At 35.7% G+C, this 21,244-nt stretch overlaps 1 protein-coding gene across 2 annotated transcripts in view; it reads left to right on the top strand.

The window, feature by feature from the left end:
- The first annotated feature begins 4,160 nt into the window (after positions 1-4,160).
- FOLH1B (folate hydrolase 1B) overlaps positions 4,161-21,244 on the top strand; it is a 100,005-nt gene continuing 82,921 nt past the window's right edge. Inside the window, exons 1-4 of one of the 2 annotated variants that reach the window (XM_008704438.1) lie at positions 4,161-4,290; positions 6,305-6,413; positions 11,509-11,695; positions 19,017-19,118. In XM_008704438.1, coding sequence (XP_008702660.1) covers positions 4,182-4,290; positions 6,305-6,413; positions 11,509-11,695; positions 19,017-19,118 — 507 coding nt within the window. In that variant the 5' untranslated portion in view covers positions 4,161-4,181. The remainder of the gene's footprint in view (positions 4,291-6,304; positions 6,414-11,508; positions 11,696-19,016; positions 19,119-21,244) is intronic. The other variant, XM_008704437.1, reaches the window with a different exon arrangement.

A 21,244-nucleotide genomic window follows, 5' to 3' on the forward strand; every position in this document is an offset into this window, starting at 1 on the left:
ATAAATCTAATAAATTTTAACAATAACTATGGGACTTTTTTAAATTTTAGTCTTATTTTACATACTTGATTAAACACTATTAAACATTTTAAATAGCATTTATACATTTAATGGATTCTATTAATTTTTAGGCACTTCAATCATTTAACAAAAATTTTCAAGTGCTTAAATGTAATTCTTATAAGTCTAATAAATTTAATTTATAATTATGGGGAATCTTAATTTCTTTTACATATTCCAGTAAAACTGCATATAAATATACTAAGTAATTTCAATTTAAAACCCAAAAGGTGAACTCAATTACTTGATTATACAGCTGAAATTTAGAATTAAGTTTAATTGAATAGTCCAAATTATCTCAAATATCTCACATTACATTTTTGAAATACAAATTTCTTTTAATTAATGGGCTCAATTACCCATACATTTCTATGTTTAATTCTAAATATTCTGGGGTTAAAAATATGCTTTTTCACAAAGGAAACACCGGGGTCATCACAAAGAGTCTTCAAGGATACTCTTTTAGATGTTTGGGATTTTCATAGTTATCTGAGATACTGACCAGGGGTTCTCACATCTGTGCCTGTGATGCCCTGTTGTAGTCCCTATATCAATTCACTAAATGGTTGTATAGATTTCAAAATCCATGCAGATTACATGCTTAGATCTGGATTTAACCTAATTCTTCTAGTAAGACTCTGCAAACCCATTTAGGTGGCTATATCGCTGGAACTAATTTTCTTTGGTTCTTATGTTATTTAAAATGTCTTCTTATGTAAATCAAAATACCTGTGATCTTGATGGAAAGCTACACTTTTGTCATGTTTTTCCTATTTGGCTGGAACAGATGTCTTTATGGGTCTAGATAACTCTCATAGCTATATAGTGCCCCAAGGTTCAGTCATTCCACTGAGAGGGCATGGGGGAAGAGGGAGAGAGCGAGGGGTGAGGTGGACAGAGAAAGAGAATTGAGGAGTTATTTGGTAACTTGGTAACTTTGAGGAGATGTACTTTGCATATTTGTATGTGGAAGTATTTGTGTCTTCTCAATAATATTTGTTGTTGTTTATTTATTTATTTTTTTAGATAAATACCCTAAATGAATCTAAGATTCAGCATTTTAGAAGCCATATCTTTATTCATTTGTTCTTTTCTTTATAATCTGGGCCTTTTCGCATCCTTTAGTTTTTAGAATTGCTACCTAGTTTGTTTTTAAAATGGTGGTGAGAATATTTAATATGAAATCTATGCATTTAACAGATTATTTATTTATTTTGCTTTTTGTTTTTGTTTTTATTTTATTTTTTATTTTTTAATTCCAGTGTAATTAACATACAGTGTTATATTTACCTCAGGTCTACAACATCTGATACAACAATTCCATACATCACCCAGTGCTCTTAATCTCCTTCACCTACTTCATCCATGCTCCCTACCCTTCTCCCTTCTGGTAATCACCAGTTTGTTCTCCATAGTTAAGAGTCTAGGGGTTTTGTTTGTTTCTTTTTTACTTTGTTCATTTGTTTTGTTTCTTAAATTCCCCATATGAGTGTGAGCATACCGTATTTGTTTATCTCTGACTTATTTCATTTAGCATTATACCCTGTAGATCCATCCATGTTGTTGCAAATGGCAGATTTCATTCTTTTTATGGCTGAGTAGTATTCCATTGTATATCTATACTTCCTCTTCTTCATCCAGTCATCTCCTGGTGGACATTTGGGTTGCCTCCATATCTTGGTCCTCTTTTAACAGATTTCTAAGTGTGCAAAACAGTATTGTTATCTATACCGCACAAAGTTATCTATAGGTGCAATGTTGTGCACCATTTATCTAGATCTTTTTCATCTTGCACAACTGAAATTTTATAGCCCTTGATTAGCAACTCCCTGACAACCACTGTTCTAGTCTTTGCTTCTTCAAGTTTGACTCTTTTAGATATATAAGTGAAAGCATGCAGTATTTTCCTTTCTGTGACTGGTTATTATACTTAGCAGAATGTCTTCAAGGTTCATTGATGTTGTCACATATTGAAGGATTTCCTTCTTTTTCAAGGCTGAATAATATCTCACTGTATGTATATACCATATTTTTTTAACCCATTCATTGATTGGTGGACATTTAGGTTGTTTCCACATCCTGGCCATTGTGAATAGGGCTGCAATAAACATGACAGTGCTAATATCTCTTCAAGATTCTGCTTTCAGTTTTTCTGGATGAATATCCAGAACTGGGATTGCTGGTAGTTCTTTTTAAATTTTTGAGGAAACTCCATACCATTTTTCATAGTGGCTGCGTCATTCTGCATTCCCACCAACAGTGTACAAGAGTTCCAATTATTTAAAACAAAACAAAATAAAACAAAAACAGAGATTCTAGCTTTTAGTTTCTAGTTTGGCATAAACAATGTAATATCCCTCCATTCCCTGTTCCTCCCATTTCCTAATAAAATTGCATTTTAATTGAATCTTCAGTTTCTTCTCCACCATATTCTTTTTTTTTTCTTTTTAAGATTTTATTTATTTGAGGGAGAAAGAGAGAATGAGTGGGAGGGAGGGGCAGAGGGAGAGGGAGAAGTAGACTCCCCGCCAAGCAGGGAGACCAATGTGGGGATGCAGGGCTAGATCCCAGGACCTGGAGATCATGACCTGAGTTGATGGCAGATGTTTAACAGACTGAGCCACCCAGGCACCCCATTCTTTCCCCCATATTCTGTCAGAAGCTTTGAAGAAGATCTTTCTTCAGCCACACACTAACTCGATTCCCTTCAGTTTTGAACTCAATATATTTTTCTCTGAATTCCCATTACAGACTTTCAAAATGGTAAGTGCCTGGGTGGCTCAGTTGGTTTTGTCTGACCCCTGATTTTGGCTTAGATCATGAACTTTGCACTCAGAGAGTCTGCTAGAGAATTCTTTCTCTCCTCTCAGTCTGTCTCTCCACCCCCTGCCTTGCTCACACACACACTCTCTCTAGAATAAATAAATCTTAAGAACAAAAACAAGAACAACTGCAACCTTTGCCAAAATTTATTCCCAACAGCTTCTGGCTGAGTTCGCACTTTTATACTTTTATATTCCAAATAAATCTCAATAAGTTTTCACTTTGCTCTGTACAAATCACACACACCTTACTTCTTACCACACTGAAATCACTAACATTCTCTGATTATTCTGCTGTGTGTGGAATATGTCTACTTCATCTGTCTCGAGAATGCTTTCTCATATTTCGAGTTCTTCAAGGGCTACTCCCTCTTTTTAAATGTTTATTCATGACAAAATTTGTGGTGTTACTTTTCAGAACAGATTTTAGCTTTAATTCAATATATTAAGTTCTTATGTGAATCAGCTACACAGAAATTTTTGGTATGCTTAGAATGAAAATTGCATTCTTCAATCTATCCTTGAAAATATTATAACACTACTAAAAAACAATAAACAAGATAATTTATATATTGATATGAAAATCTTCATTATTGAGTAAAAAAATTTAAAAATTATAGGCATATATATGTTCAAAAATTCTTACAAAACAAAAAGAAAAAAGCAGGATACTCAATAGAAAATAGCTTCTTACTTTTTCAGAAAAACCACATTTGTCATATTTAAGTAAAATGCAGTATTTTTCTGTTAATGTTTATTACTACATAAAAACTTGTTTATTATTTTAAGAAATATGTATAGAAGTATAGGAAGTAAGAAGCTCAAGAAAATCTTTTACGCCCATCTCTTCCTGACCTCACCGTACCACCCTCCAGAGGTAAACACTGTAAATATTTCCGTACTAATCCTACCCAGACATTTTCCTATGCACACACACAAAATATTTCAAGAAATACAAAATGAGATCACGCTATGCCTTTATTTTTTTTAAGAAGGTTTTAATTGTTGTATATACACATGCAAAAAAGTACACAAGCCACAATCTTACAGCTTCAGGATGCTGAATTATCAGAGTTTGCACTTCGTAAAACCTCCCGAAGCTGATTGGTTCAGAGTAAGCTACAACTATTCTAGGGCGGAGAAACGAGTCCCGCGCCAGGCGCGCCGCCTTCTAGCCCGCAGTAACTGATAAGCGCGGCGTAGGTGGGAGGAAGCCGCTGTCCCGCTGTCCCGCTGCCCCGCTGCAGGGGGGCCGCAGCAGAGGCCCAGGTCCCAGGAGGCCCCGCCGGCCGCGCCGAGATGTGGAATCCCCTGCACGAAGCCGACTCGACCTTTGTCGCCTGGCGCAGCCCGCGCTTTGGGACGCTCGTGCTGGCCGCCGGCCTCTTGATCGTCGGCTTCCTCTTCGGTAGGGGGGCGCAGGACTCGCACATGCCGGAGCCTACCCCGCGGCCCCGCGGTTCCCGGGACTCGCGGGCCGCTGCCGAGTGCGGTCCTGTTGCGTGTTTACCCCAGGGACGGTGCTTTGGGTTGCGGGAAGGTGGGGAACGGGCTCCGGCGCCTTAGCTGGGGATCGCTGGAGGCGAGGGCACAGTAGGGTTCTGGACAGGCTATGGAAAGACAGTCACCCAGGGTAAGGAGTGGAACGCAGAGACCCTGAAACAGGACTTCAGCAGGTGCCACCCGCTCGAGCCCTTTGGGAAACTGGTACGTATTATGACCAGCGGGGCAGTTGAACTAGGTCGTCCAGGAAGCTTTGCGGGATAGGACTCTAACCTGTTTGGGGTCTTTCGTCGTGTGCCTGAGCTGCTTCATGTATACAGTAGGTGGACGTCAGGGCATTGTTGCACGGGGGCTCTTATCTCTCCTCATTCTTTCGTCCTTGGGAATTAAATAATTAGAGGAACATTTGAAAACTGGCTATTATTGTCAGCGCTCTGAGCAGATCTTTGCCGGTAGGTCTTTTGCGTTACTCTGTGTACTGATTCGCACACTTAACCCGACTTCCTAAAAATCCAGGGGCAGCACTGACAAGCTCAGACTCTTAAATTTTAATTTTGACTCTGCTACTTCTTCGTGGCTTTGAACAATTTACTGAGTCTTTCCTGGCTTCAGTTTTTCAATCCTTATGGTAAGAATATCTGTAATTTATTCGGAATGGTAAATGAAAGAGCATCCGAAGCTCCTAGCACAGTGTTGGGTTGCTGGCACTTTTCTTTACTCCTTCTTGATGAGGAGATGCTTCTAATTGGACGTTGGTGCACAGGACTAGTTTAAGGTAGTTCACCCCTGCTCTGAATTCACTGCCCAGTGGATGACACAGAATAAGTTCTTTATTAATTGTAAATTTTTTCTTAGGATTCTCTGCTCTCCTTTCCCCCCACAGGCCTCCCACCTCTTCATTTTGTTCGTTTTTCATCTCTCAATTCAAGCATTTCATCCTCAGTGTGTCCTGCCCTGATCCCAGTCTAATCCAAGTCCTTTTGTTTTATGTACCAGTGGAATTGTATTTCCATTTGCTGCCACCTATTTATTTCAATATGCATGTATATATGCGTGTGTGTATGTATGTATATGATTAATAACTGGAAATTTCCACAAAAGCTGGATGGGTGATTTTGGTAACTATTTTACGCCCAGATCATATCATTTCTCTAAATAAAGCCTGTAAAGATGCCTCATTTCCCCCAGAGTGAAAGCCAGCTACAAGAGCAAAGTGCTCCACGTGATCTGGCTACCCATTCCTTCTGGTCTCTGTGCACTGGGCATCTTGCAGAGCCTTTGGGTGAATTGTAGTTTTCTTTTTTCTTTTTTTTTTAATTGTAGTTTTCTTCTAGCTTTCTAAAGTTCAAAATCTCAAGCCTGCTTCAATTGGAAACACAGAATCTCAATACATTTTGTTTTAGTTTCTGAAACAAATTGCAAGTCTGAGTTTCCTTCAACTCTGAAATAATTTATGTACTTGAAATAGATTCATCATTAATTCATTATAAACATTTACTAAATGCTTATTCTGCGTCAGCAGAGGAGCAGTCACTGGGGATAGAAGCTTTCAGGAGAAAATAGGTAGATCTCCTTTTTGCCTTAACCTTTAAGAGATCTTGTTTATCCCCATTAGTTGAAACGTATTTAATTTTATTGGTCCTTTGCTTATAAAACATTTCGTTTTTTAGAATCACAGCAACATCTGTCATTGAAATTATTTTAAAAAAGTATGTTGTGACTGATCTGTATTTGAAAAGTGTTTCCATGATTTTTTTTCTAGTGAAACTGGGCAAGAGAAATTAAATGTAAAATAATCTCAGTTAATACTGGAGGTCATTGATACTTTGTGTTTCATGCATGATAGATACAATAATAAGGAAAAATAGGTCCTGTTTGTGAACTCATGTCTTGTTCCTATCTTTGTATGTATTTTACAGGATGGTTTATAAAATCCTCCAATGAACCTACTAACATTGTTCCACAGCATAATGTGAAGAAGGTATTTTTGGATGAATTGAAAGCTGAGAACATCAAGAGGTTCTTATAGTAAGTATACACTTGATGGCTTATATGGGTAATTTGTTATTCTGTTCAGAAAGTTTTGATTAAATATTTCATATACAGGAACTGACTTTTAAAAAAAGTTTTATTTGTTGAAAACACTGTATCATATTTCATCTAGACAGGATTATACTTTAAGCTAAACTGTATCACTAGATTCAATTTTGGGCAGGAGTCAACAAACTATGTCTTATAAAGGACCAGCCCCTGTAGGCCAGCCGATCTCTGTTACAATTACTCAGCTCTGCTATTGTAGCACAGAAGAGGCCAGAGAAAATACATAAACATACAAGAGTAGCAGTTTCAGTAAAACTTTATTTATGGGCACTGAAATTTGAATGTCATATATGTCACAAAATATTTTTTTTTTTGCTGTTTATAATGTAAAAACCATTTCAGCTTGTGGACTGTACAAAAATAAGGAAGTGGGCTGGATCTGGTCAGTGGAACAATTTGCTGACTCCTGTTTAGAAGACAACATTATATTTTAGGCAAAAAGAATAAACTTGGACTTTGCACTCAGATATACTTTTTTTTATAATAATTTTTTATTATGTTAGTCACCATACAGTACATCATTAGTTTTTGATGTAGTGTTCCATGATTCATTATTTGCATATAACACCCATGCAATACGTGCCCTCCTTACTACCCATCACCGGCCTACCCCAGTCCCCCACCCCCTCCCCTCTGAAGCCCTCAGTTTGTTTCCCAGAGTCCATAGTCTCTCACGGTTCATTCCGTGGACTCAGATATGCTTGAATTTAAATTACATCTTTGCCCATTGACAGTAAAATGACTTGGAGTGAATACTTAACCTTCCTGAGCTTTCATTTCCAAATCTGTAAAATGGGAACCATGATATCACTGTGACAAGGATGAATTAGAGAGCGCATATATGACATGGTTTGAAAACTAGCTCTCTGTTTCATGAAATAGTTATTTGTAGTGTAGAGCAAAAGGTGTAAATTAGTAAATTTAAAGAGCATTTGCAAAGCAACTAAAAATAAAACACTTGTGTAGAATGACTGTATGTAACTGATTAGACTACTTAGCTTTTCCAAAGCAAAATACTTGGAGGTCCTGATAGTGATTGAAGCATTCCTTAGTGAATACAAGTTAGAATTTTATGTAAAAGACAGTTATACACACACACACACGCATAGATGTACACACACATGATCATACAAACACATATGTCTATTTTATTTATTTATTTTAAAGATTTTATTTATTTATTTGAAAGAGAGAGTGAGCTAGAGAGAAAACACAGCAGGGGTTGCGGCAGAGGGAGAGGGAGAAGCAGGCTCTCCACTGAGCAGGGAGCCGAGCCAAAGCAGGGCTGGATCCCAGGACCCCAGGATCAAGACCTGAGCCAAAGGCAGACATTAATGGACTGAGCCACCCAGGAGCTTCCTATTTCAATTACAATAGAATTAAAACTATGAATAAAAATTTGCTTGGGCACCTTCCAGTCTTTGGAAGGGCCATTTCAACTGAGAGACCTGGAAGCTTAAATTTTGTGGAAACCCCTCCTCTGCCTCTAGGACTTCTTTCACTATAATTCTGTATAATAGATAAAGTAAAAGTGGAGCTCTGGCAAGATATAATGTTCACTTCTAGACAGAGCTGCTGTCCCTGCTTCCTTTCCTAACCTGTGACATGGACTGACTGGCAGAGAACAAAAATGAATGCCTTCATTTCTCTTTCTAGACCCTGAGTAAAATGAAAGCAATCAGTTTCTTGCTTATTCTCCATGACCCCAGCAAAACGCCTCTCATTGTTTAGAACTCAAGGATTTTCACCATTAGCACACACAAAAAAAGAAATTAAGAGAACCCAACTCATCCCTCCAAGGACCACAGAATTACCAGAAACCTCCTGGACTCTCCAGATTTCCCATTTGCCATTCAGCCATTAGAGAGCTTTCAATCTAATTCTACCCATAGGCCAGGGGTCGGTAAAGCCTCAGATCTTCCATCTTATCTTCCTTTGCTCTGCTTCTAAAGGTCCTCTCTACTTCCAAGTTGTCTGCCTCTCCATAGTGGCTGGGAGGATCAAAGTAGGGGCTGTTTTTTTCAGCCTCCTTTGGGATAGGGGTTGTCCTGTTTCCCTTCTGGTTTTTTTTTTATTATTATATTATGTTAGTCACCATACAGTACATCCCTGATTTTTGATGTAAAGTTCGATGATTCATTAGTTGCGTATAACACCCAGTGCACCTTACTACCCATCACCAGTCTATCCCATTCCCCCACCCCTTTCCCCTCCATTGAATTCTCAGCTCTGTTCACTACTTTGCATCTCCTTAAGGAAACTTTCCTTCTATTCTGGTCCGGTTTTGAAAGACAAGATTATTTTAGAAAACTCTTGTAGACCTGTGGGCTCAGAATTTCCCTGATAGGCCTTTGAGTACCACTTCTGCTTTTACTAGCTGCTTTCCAGGCATCTAGCTCCTGGAAGCACTGTTCCATCATTTGTAAGCCAGACAGCTCTCTTTATTAATTGAGATAATGTAATGATATGTGGCACTTTTCTAGCCAGACAGAGATATGTGAGCCCACTTTTAAATACAAGTTGTTGGCTATTTGGGATGGTTTGTAAATTATTATTTTTTAAGAAAACTTGATATTTTAGTAGGATTGACAAATTATTTGCAACACTCTTCGTAATTGAATAATACAATAAAAATTAAGAGTTGCAGTTTAAGTTACCCAATTGAGCTACGGATCTTTGGAAAGTAGTGAGGTAGTAATATTCTCCGAGGGTGCAGATGAGAAACTAAAGATTTAGCCAGGATTACACAGGTTAGTGGCAAAGCCTCTACTATACCACTTATAAGATTTTATGCCAATTTATTTATCATTGGAAATGGATTTTTTCCTACTCTTCATTAGGATCAGCTTTGCTCCACATGAGTGGGTTCCAGCCCTAATTGTAGCACACTCTTGTATCCTCATTGGTAATGACAACACTGTTACAAGGAATTTCACTTGTAATAGCCAGGTTTGATAATTATCAATTCCTCCCTCCCTCCCTCGCTCCCTTCCTTCCTTCCTTTTTTGGTGGTAGGGAGAACAGGTTCAAGACTCCCTATTGGTAACTGTTCTTTTTTTCTTCCTTTCATTTTTATTTATTTATTTTTTTAAGTAAACTCTACCCCCTAAGTGGGGCTCAAACTCACAACCCTGAGATCAAAAGGCACATGCCTTATCAACTGAGCAAGCCAGGTGCCCTATTTCTTAACATGTAGGGACAGTTATCACTCTGACTTGAGGAAATATGCATAATCTGCATTCACTTTAGTTACAGTTTGTGATCTGTATTATATAGAAAAAAAATTGCAACGTGTTGGCTCTTTTTCTGTTATCTCTGCAGGTATTCATTGAAAAGATATAAAGAAACCTCAGCTGCCTCTTGTGTTATTTTTGTTATTACTTTTTGCAAATACACATTAGAAATTTTGTGTAAGTTGTTGTAAGGGAGCAAGAATGTCCTATCCCTTTCAAGGTCCTACTAGCAGGACTAAGAATTAAATTGACACAAGAGAGATTCACAGGAGAAAATCAGATTTAATAGTGTATGTGTGGGGAATCCGTATAGACATGGGAATTCCAAAGACAGGCAAAATGAGGTATATGAAAGGAATCCACTTTGCAGGGTGATTAAGAAGAGCAGATGTTTGGTAATTAGGTAGATATTTGTCCTGCCATACAGATGGATCACTCAGATAAAATTTATCTCTGCTAATAACCCTTATTTTGAGAAAGATCACCAATTTAGATTCTTCTATTTTGTTAAGGGAGTGGCAAAAGTTTCTTTTGATCCTGTAGGGTTTTGATGGCCTTCAGCTCAGAATAATGTTCGTGCCAAAGTGGCCCATCTTGGGCAGTCCACTTTGGCTTCTATAGTGTTAAGCCCTTAAGCATTTTTGAATAAGGATTTTGATACTATCTTTGTAAATACAATTTAAATTATTCCAATAGAATTATAAAAAAATAATCACAAGAACTCCATTTTTTTAAAAACTGAGAGTTATGCTTCTTGGCAGTTGATTTTCCAAGTCAAAAATTAAGATAAATTACCATAAAAGTAAACATTTGAAAATGGAATTATCATAATCATGTTGCCTATTTATTTGTTTTTTAAAAAATCCCTATAAGGATGGACATGTGTTGATTTTAGAAAAACCTACATATTCAGGAGCAGAAGTTTGTGAAGATCTAGAAGTAAATGTCTTTTTATGATACATGATGCTTTTTGGCATGTGGATTTTTTTTCTCTAAGTGATTTGAGACCAAAATACCAAAGAGCTGAATCTTCAGGGAAATAACACATTTCCAGGAGAGAGAGAGAAATTTAAACAAACAAAAGCACCAGTATCCAGACATATTAAATGAGAAAGTAGTAAACTCATGAAAATATTTTTAGTAGCTACCCTCATAGCTTATTCATTAGAGATATTCCTGGTCAGGCTAATTATCATCATTGATTTTTAAGTGTATTACTATGCACAATGAACAGAGTACAAGAGATTCAGTCTGAGCTTCTTGAAATATGTTTAGATTATTCCTTAATGAAGATACTTTATAAAGGTTGCTAATCAAAAGCTTTCTCACTTGGCCATAACTTGGAGTACTTAAAAATAAATGTAATTATCAATCATTCTTGGCTCGTCACAACTTGGTATTTTGTATGAAAATATTTTTTACCTTCTAAATCTGTTTCACAAGTGAAATAAATAATTCCATGAAAATTCTAAGACGCATGAGTCTTAAGGAAAGAATAGGACACTTTCCTCATCTACTATATGGGGACACGCCCACAGGATTTCATATAACAATTCTCTACAAAGATCAGTTTCTCCAATTTTTCTTTTGAATGAGTACAAATTAGAGCATGAAAACTTCAAAATAAGCTTTGAAAATCTATTTGATGCAATAATAGTACCACTTTGCTTCTTTAACATATCACATTTCAAAGCACCTTTGAAATGTCAATCTGCCTTCCTTGGTTGTTCATTTGGGATAAAGGCAGACTAAACATTAATTTCTAACCACTTTCAATTTTTGTTCACCAGTAATTTTACACGGCTGCCACATTTAGCAGGAACAGAACAAAACTTTCAGCTTGCAAAGCAAATTCAATCCCAGTGGAAAGAATTTGGCCTGGATTCTGTTGAGTTAGCCCATTATGATGTCCTGTTGTCCTATCCAAATAAGACTCATCCCAACTACATCTCAATAATTGATGGAGACGGAAATGAGGTAAAACAAAGAGATAAGAAACTATCCTCATCTCTATTCTTTTCAAACAGCTTTTATGAAAGAATGTCCTATACATCTCTAATTATTGATAGAAATCAATGTTATTGAAACTTGTGAATGATGTCTTTAATATCTCATTACCAATGTCAACTCCTTTCCTATGATGTTTGAATTTAATGTGATGTTGGAAAAAGTCTGAGAAATTAATGCTTGATGACAGTTGTATTTTCTGTTTTTTAGTATTGTGTGCTAATACAAAATATGATATATTAATACTTCCAAGCAAGTAAAATATACACATTTTTGATAGGTTCAGACTATAAAAGATACTGTATGAGTTTGGGGATGTGAGGAAACTCAAGACATCTGGTGTGCAGTTTGAGTCTGCAGCTTTTTACTGGTACATAATGATATGACTCATATGATCATGTGTTCAGCTCTGTGCCCAAAACTTGGATGTGGGCATTTAAAGGGGAAGAGAATTTGGAGAGAATGTCTATAGAATGATTATCTAAACAATTTACAATCTTGTTTGCAAGTTAGGGTACATTCTTGAGGAAGAAAAGAATACAAGTAATTTGAGATATTTCTTATCATGATATGTATTCAATATGAAACTCATAAAATAAAACTCATTTGTTTAACCCTGTTTAGCATACCTTAGTTTTAGAGCTACTGTACTGAAATAGCCCCTTTCAGTAAAGATAGTTTCCTTCAGTCGTTTTGTTACTTGAGCCTTCTCAATTGTATATAGCTTCAGATATGTCCAGATTGATCAGTGAACTGAAAATGTCATGTGATTTAAATATATATAAATTTAAAATTTTTTTCCTAATATGTCAATCACATTCTATCAACTAATGAATCAGTCTTTTAATGGCAAATATGCTGTTATGTTTTGCTGTTAGTGATGTAATGCCATGCTAAATTTCCTAATATGATTTAAAACTTTCCATATTAACTACTATTTTAAATTATTGTAGTTAATAGTTAATCTTTTTAAAATATTAAACTACCTCAAAATTTAAAAAGTATTTTTTAAAAAAGGTTATGTGGAACAATATACAGCATATGGTCCCATAATATTTGTTAAATAAGTGGGGGCATATCTATATAATTAAGTACTAAGGAGTCTATAAAAGTATGTTTAGGAAAGTTATTTAATGATGAAATAAGATATTGATTATGTTAATATATATGTTCATATATGTGTATAAAATCTCTGTCTTGATCTGTCGGATTTGGGGATGATCTATCCAGTGAGGAAAATAACAAACTTGCGCTTCTTTTTCTTTTTTCTTTCACCTCCCAATTTTGACTGTGACTTTGCTTTTATTATTCCATTTCATTATTTGTTTTGTCATTATAAGCATTTATTAAATTCTTCAAGTCTGACACCTAATATAAAGGTATCATGTAGAAACATCATTCTGGAGATTTTCTGGAATGGTGTTAGCTGTTTCTTTTGGCTTCCTAGACCAATTTCTGTTGGAATGGGGAGTGTTTTCCCCACACATCCAACAAGCAATTCTCAAACACCAGTTGGGTGTCCTATGATTCAACTCAATTCTGACACTATTTCCCCAGAGAGAGCATCAGATTCCATCGGTAACAATTCAGTCTCATAAGACTGCCCTCTTCCCCACCCATTCAGATGCCAGTTGCAAGCCTAGGTTGTTAACCTGTGTTTCTGACCTACCAACTATAGACTGGAGGTTCCAATGACCCCATTCAACTCAGGATGCCAGTTTGTTCATTGTACTTCTGACAGATGGGCAGAAATTAGAGGTTCCTATGATCCCCTCCTCAGGATTGATTAATTTGCTTGAGCAAATTAACATTTGCAAAAAACATTTTACATTCCAAATTACTGATTTATTGTAAAAGGATGATAAATGATACAAATCAATAGCCAGATGAAGGATGCATAGGGCAAAGTATGTGGGAAAGAGCAGAGAGCTTCCACACCCGCTCTAGGAACCCCAGTCCCCCTCATCTCCAACCGAGAAGCTCTCTGAACCCTGTCCTTTGGGTTTTTATGGACGCTTCATTACATAGGTGTAATGATTAAATCTTGGCTCTTGTGATTGATTCAACTTCCAGCTCCTCTCTCCTGGCTGGGAGGTTAGCAGTGGGACTGAAAATTCCAACCCTCTAATCACTAAGTTTGTTCTCCTGGCAACCTGCGCCCATCCTTAAGTGGGGTCCAAAAGTTACCTCGTTAACATAACAATAGACAGCTTTGTTGCTCTTATCAGGAAATTCCTTTTAGAACATTTTAGGAGCTCAGTGCCAGAAACGTGATGAAGATCAAATATATATTTATCATAAATCTCAATATCACACTGCCTAAAACTTCCTAATTTTTAAAAAGCTGTATCATTAGTCCATTTTCCTTTTTTATTTTCATCCAAAGTACATCTGAACATAGTCACATACTTCTCCAAAGTGCCTTGTTTTCTCCCTATTTCTCCTTTTCCTGAAGCAAGCTGTGTCAACTGTTGACACAAAATGAACAAACCTTTTAAATTTTAAAGGAAAAGGAAAAGAGTTTTATTTGAGCCCAAGTTAAGACAGCTGCCCAAGATACATGATTTTCACGAAAGAAAAAAGGAGCATTGGGGGGGAAAGGAAGAGTAAAAATTACATAATAGGAAAGTAAAAGTGACTTAAGTGCTGTGTATCAGTAATTAGAAAAAAAAATTAAAGGAAAAAACTGATTTAAAACATAGCATGTCAAACTAAGTAAAATCAGCTGTGTACTATTTTATAAGGAGTAATTTGAACACAACATCACAACAAGTTTGAAAGTAACTGAAAAACTGAAAAAGAAATACCAATTAAATATTGACTTAAAAAATGGTTTTATCTTATAAAGTAAGTTTTAGGACAAAGTTAAAAACCTCATTAAGAGATAAAGAGGGTCACTACCTAAGTTTTTCAATTCACCAACAATTCTAAATTTGTTTTTATCTGTAGAGGAAAAGTTACAAGAGGCCCCAAATGGAGTTACTTCTACTAAGCCCCCTTCAGCAACCCAAGACTTAATACGTAACCTAACAGTTTCAGCCTCTCCCAGGAATGTGACCTTTAACTAGTCAATCTGAAATTATCTGGTCAGCACTGATGAGGTAATCCACCCGATGACCCCTTTTGTCCCCTAAAGGACAAAGATCAATAAGGAAAAATACAAGGAAAGCATAAATAAATACGGAGTGAAAAACAGAGGCATATCTATTGATGCTGAGCAGATTCAAAGAGATAAGAAAATTCTAGGAAGAAGGATGCCAATAATTCACAGCTGAGACGGAATGGAAAAAACATGAAAATTGACACAAGAATGCTTTTTTTAAAAATCCAAATAGTTCTATAAGATTAATTAAATTGAATTAGTACTTCAGAAACTCCAACAACACAGAGCATCAAGACCAACTGGTTTACCTTTAAGTTTGAAAGATTGAAGTTAAAGATCATTTAAATATAACACAACCTATTTCAGAGAATATTAAAAACTCAATTCATTTTTTAAAGCAAGTATAATCTAGAAATGATAACCCAACAAGCAAATTGCAAAAATACAGGCCAAATGTGTAATGTGTATATATATGGATAATATAATTATCGTTATGAAAAAGAAAAATTGCATACTCATCTCAAAACATATCCAGCCCCCCCCAAAAAAAGTTGAAAAGTGAAAAATAAATTCACGATAAAAACTCTTAGTAAACTTGGAAAGGAAGTTAATTAACATCACCTGATAAAGGTCACAGCAACTATCAAAATTAATGGTGAGACATTAAAAACATTCCCTTTGAGTTTGGATATCTATCACTACTTTTCAACACTGTACATGGCCCTGGTCCTGGGCAGGGGTACAAACAGTGATGGGAGACCAAGAGTGAACCTGACATTATGTTATACCAACTAGAGCACTAAATATCTACCTTTTCTGAGGCACACAGAACCTAACGTGAAACCATATCAACTACTACCCTTCAGAAATGCCCACATCCTCCATATAGCCCATAATTTTTCTGTAAACCACATAGGGTATGAAACTCATCTGAATCATTGGGAAAGATTCTAAAAGAAACTGTAGTAAAGTACAATACAAATCCATCCAGAAACAAAGTCCTTGCATCAGCACGTCTTTCAGCCAAGGGAGTATTCAAGTTGGTGTCACTCAATTTGCCTATATGGATGGTAATCTACAATTTTACAGCCTCTCTGAACAAGGGGATTTTAGAGCAAGTTAATGAGTTATTCTAACAAGTAGGAAAAATTTGTAAGGTCAAGGAAACAACTTTTTTGGGTGACTTTATCAAAGGTAGACTATATAACAGAGAGCATTGCTCACTTTCCAGAATTCACTAATATAGCCTCAAATTATGTATCCTGAGTATAACTAAAACAGTTTAGTTTACAAATTTCTATTTACCTTTTGTGGCATAAAAAAAGGCAATATATAGTTCAATCTATATCATATGTTCCCTCTATGTGAACAAAGATAAGATAATGTGTCTGTATATATTTAAAATATTTCTGGTAGAATTTATAGAACAGTAGTCATATTTCTTGCCTGTGGAAGGAGGAACTTGTGCGTGTTGTGCAGGAGACTAAAAGTTTACAGTTTACCACAGAACTCAGCTCTGAATAGTCACAATAATTAAATTACACTGGGAGATGGTAATAGTACAAAAACATTCACAAGTGGGGCAGAGGGACAAAAACAGTTGAACTGTTGCAATATTCATAGATAACACCTAAATCTGAAACATAGCATGTTATTTAAAGAAACAGAGGTAAATATCCCCCAAATCAACTCCTGGTTGTGATAAAAGAAAGGGAATTTTCAACTTTTCATGTTTGTGGGTCCTACTCCTGGGCTCCCAGAGAAGCTATGCTTGAATGTTTACCAAGGTCAAAATGACTCAGCAAAACCTTGAAGTATGAATGGTCTCTGTTTTTGCCCTGAGCACACATTGTATATCTGCTTCATTAAAAAACCAAAGAGAAGCATTCCAAACATAAGGACAAGAAAAAGAAAGAAACCTCCCAGATTCCCATAAGATTAAAATCATGCAGACTTGCACATACTAAAAATATAAGATAAAGTCTATAATTTTCTGGAATGTCCTTTGTCATAATGATTTCTAATTCTTTTCCCCCCCTTCCCTTCTTCTTCTTCTTTTTTTTTTTTTTTTTTTGGATGGTTAATCTTGCCAGTTTCATTTTTTAGTAGTTTGGAAACTAAAAAATCTGATCCCTACTTAACAATGTCATAATTGATCAATATTCCTATAATACAAACATACAAATATCTTAGAATATTTTCACTTTGGTCATACCCTACCAATTTATGCCCATAATTCTAATCCAATCTTGTTCTTGTCAACTTGAACAATACTTGACTTTATTATTACATACAGTGCATATTTATTCATTTTTTCCACATATTCAGGACACCTTGCTTACCGGTCCTTCTTGAATCATCTTAGAGCTTCTTTTAGAGGCTTTATTTGTTTTGTTGAATGATGTCATTTAGAGATTTTCTTTAAGTGAATATCCATTGACTCCGAACTGTTAATTTTTCATAGGAGAATGTGTCTTTCATTTCATTTTTTCTTTTCATTTCCTCCCTCCCTTTCTTTTTCTTTTTCTTTCTTTCTTTTTCTTTTTCTTTCTTTCTTTCTTTCTTTCTTTCTTTCTTTCTTTCTTTCTTTCTTTCTTTCTTTCTTCTCTCTCTCTCTCTCTTTTTCTTTCCTTCTTCTTTCTTTCTTTTATAGAGAGAGAGAGAGAGAAAACTCATGCCTGCGTGCAAGGGAGGGGAGGGGCAGAGGGAGAGAGAGAATCTTAATCAGGCTCCATGCCCAGCTGTGAGCCCAATGCGTGGCTTAATCTCATGACCTGATATCATGACCCAAGCCGAAATCAAGAGTCAGACGCTTAACCAATTGAGCCGTGCAGGTGCCCCCATTTCATTTTCAAAAGGAAGGATGTTTTTGTGGGACCTAGATTTGTAGTTTGACAGTTATTGTCCCTTTACACATGGAGAGAATATTTGACAGCATTTTGGCTTCCATTATTACTGTTGAGAAATTAGCTGCCAATCTAATTTTTATTCTGTTTGGGTTTCTTGTATAATCTCTCTTTTGTAACTTTTGACATTTAAATAGTATATTGAATATCATAATTTTACTATGATGGGTCTGGATGTAAGTTATTTTTTCGTTAGCTTGGTCAGTAGTCATTGGACCATCTGAATCTTAGAGTTCATAATTTTTATCAGAAATTTTATTTAACAAAATTTTATTGAAAAATTCTTATTATATATTTAAATTTAGCTCCTCCACATTCTTTCTATTCTCTTCTCTGTCTCTCTCTCTTTTTTTTAAAGATTTATTTATTTTTTATTTTTTTAGAGAGAAAGAGAGCTAGTAGAGAGAGGGCAGAGGGAGAGAGAATCCCATGCAGACTCCGTGCTGAGTGCAGAGCCCGACATGGGGCCCAATCCCACAACCCTTGAGACCACCACCTGAGCTGAAATCAAGTCAGATGGCCAACCAACTGCGCCACTCCAGCGCCCCTCTATTCTCTTTTACGAGTCCTCATATACACATCCAACGGGTTTGTCTCTAGTGTATCCTTAACCCTGAAGGATGTTGTTCTTTGGCAACCCAGCTTTATGTAGGGGTGTCTTGTTTAGACTCCATTATTTCCATTATTTGGACCATCTCAGAATTTCGTCAAACTCCTGTGCCTCTGTTTTGGCTCTGAGAGACCCAGTTAAGGCAAAGGCAGACTTTAGTGCAGCCTTTCAGGATTCCTGATTTCATGCCATTTTTTTGGCTTCTGAGTATTCCTCACGTTTTTTTCCCAATTTGATGATACATTTAAAAAGGTAATATTTTATATTTGGTTCAGCATCTTTAGTTATTTTCAGTGTGAATGTTGTTCAGTGTAGATACTATTAGATATGGATCCCCCCAAAATGTAATATTTTTATTGAAGCGAATTTGGTATTTAATTTGTTGTTAAATAATTATCTTAACAATGTTATAAAGGATTAAGATTACAATACAATGTTACTCTTTATTTGGGTGTTAACATTTTCCTCCTAAATCAAAACCTGGTGCTTGATAGATCCTCTCTGGGTCTGTGGTTTATTCTAGGACAGTGCTGGGTATTTGATTTTTGTATTTTCAAAATACAAAATAAAAATCCCTCTACTGACAAAAATGGTAATGTACATTTTTCCTTGTTTGCTTATAGTAATCAAACTTCACCTGACTTAGTTTTGACTATTATTTTGCTTTTCCAGATTTTCAACTCATCATTATTTGAACCACCTCCTCCAGGATATGAAAATGTTTCAGATGTTGTGCCACCTTTTAATGCCTTCTCTCCCCAGGGGATGCCAGAGGTAAAAATGCAATACGATAAAATATAAATAACAAACAGAACCCCTCATACATGCAGACAATAAATAAACAGTTATAAGGAGATATTTGATATAATCCAAATTTTTAAATAAGAGAGAAAATACTATTTTTTATTTTCAAATGTATTGGATTTATTAACTTATTTATAATTTAAAAATTCTTGCAAACTTTGAATGAAAGTGTATTTTCCATGGTTATATGAAATTTACTTCAAATGATTAGTTTACATCTTAATGGTATAATATTAGAAAAATTCTTTCTAATATTTAGCACATAAACAGAATGCTTGCAATCATAATTATTTCATAATTGATGGTTGAGCTAGGAATGAGGCATATAACTATTGGTAGTGAAGAGATAACATATTTTATATCTCAGGTGTACTGTGGTCACTTAGGCTTATACCACAGGTTAAGGTGCCTTACCATCATGGACCCATGTATGATTCTTAATTTCCTTTCATTTCTTTTCGTTTTTTCTTTTCTTTCCTTTTTTTTTCTTTAGAGAAGGAGAGAGCAGGGGAGGGGTAGAGGGAGAGGGAGAGAAAGAATCCTAGGCAGGCTCCATGCCCAGCAGGCCTAGATCTCACAATGCTGAGATCATGACCTGAGCCGAAAATCAAGAGTTGGACACTTAACCAACTGAGCCACCCAGATGCCCCAGCATTGTATATATTCTTGAAATTTTTTAATTTATGTAAATAGCATTTAAAATTAGGTCTTACTTGATCTCTTACTCTTTTCAATCAATGGCCTTTAAAAACTCTTTCCATGTTGCTTTATGTCATTACTTTTTACTGTTGCTTATTGTTCCACGTTATATGCACACCACATGTAACTTACCCATTCTTTTTGTGGTGAGTCAGCTTTACTCCTAAATCCTCATCACCACCGTGTTGCAGTGAATATCCTCATATGTGTCCCCTTCTGGGTTTTTAAGGGTTTCTCTATTTATAGTAAACCGGGGTGGTATTGCTGTTTTGTAGGAATATTTAATTTCACAGTGTCCAGACTGTAGCAGTTGATTGCTTCCATTGACACTCAATGAGTGTTCCTTTTTCCTCATATATTTTCATCAACACTTGAAACTATGTAACTTTATGACTTTTGCCCTTATTTTATTCTAATTCACATTTCTCTGATTACAACCGAGGTTGCTCATCTCTAAACATATTTATTTATTAGCCGTTCTGGTTTTTATTCTGTACAATGACTAAGTATAGCCTTGTCTTCTTTCTGTTGAATTTCCAGCCTTTTTCTTATTAAATTTAAGGGTTTCTTAAATATTTTAATTATTTATTCCATATTGGTTTAAATATTACAAATACCTTTTTCTCATTTTTTACTCATTTGCTCATGTTATCTAAGCTGCCCTTTATTTATTTTTTAAATATATGAATATATATATATATATATTTGATTTGTGAAAGAGAGATCATGAACAGGGAGAGAGGCAGAGGGAGAGGGAGAGACAGATTCCTTGCAGAGCAGGGAGCCTGACATGGGGCTTGATTCCAGGACCCTGGGATCATGACCAGAGCCAAAGGCAGATGCTTAACCAACTGAGCCACCCAGGTACCCCAAGTTCCCCTTTATTGAAAAGATATCTTTAATTTTAATATTGCCCAATTGTTCTCCTTATGTTTTTATACTTTGGGTCTTTTTATTAATTCTTTTCATTATTTACAGTGATATCTGTATAACCAGAATATACAAAAAACACTAATACATCATTATTTAAAAATAGCATTAATATTATCAGATTAGAGTTAAGTATATATGGACAAATAGTGTATAATGACAGAAAATATAACAAAAAATTTAAAATAGCCATAAAATATAAAATACACTTTAAAAGTCTTCACTGAGTGTGATGTAGTTGAAGAACACTGTGAAATTTATTAAGCAGTGAAAATATTAAGTGTAAAGAAACAGATTATGTTTCCAGGTGATAAGAGAGAGTGCTATAAGGAGAAAATTGTTCCCACATGAGTTTGTGGGTTTAATGTATAATCAATTGAAATCTCCCAAGTAATTTTTGGACTTTGACAGAATTATTCTACTTAAACTCTTCTAGATTAACGGGAAGATAGAAAGAGTCTGTGATT

The sequence above is a fragment of the Ursus maritimus genome, unplaced genomic scaffold (genome assembly GCF_017311325.1).
Source record: "Ursus maritimus isolate PB19 unplaced genomic scaffold, ASM1731132v1 scaffold_16, whole genome shotgun sequence".
Taxonomy (NCBI): Eukaryota; Metazoa; Chordata; class Mammalia; order Carnivora; family Ursidae; genus Ursus; species Ursus maritimus.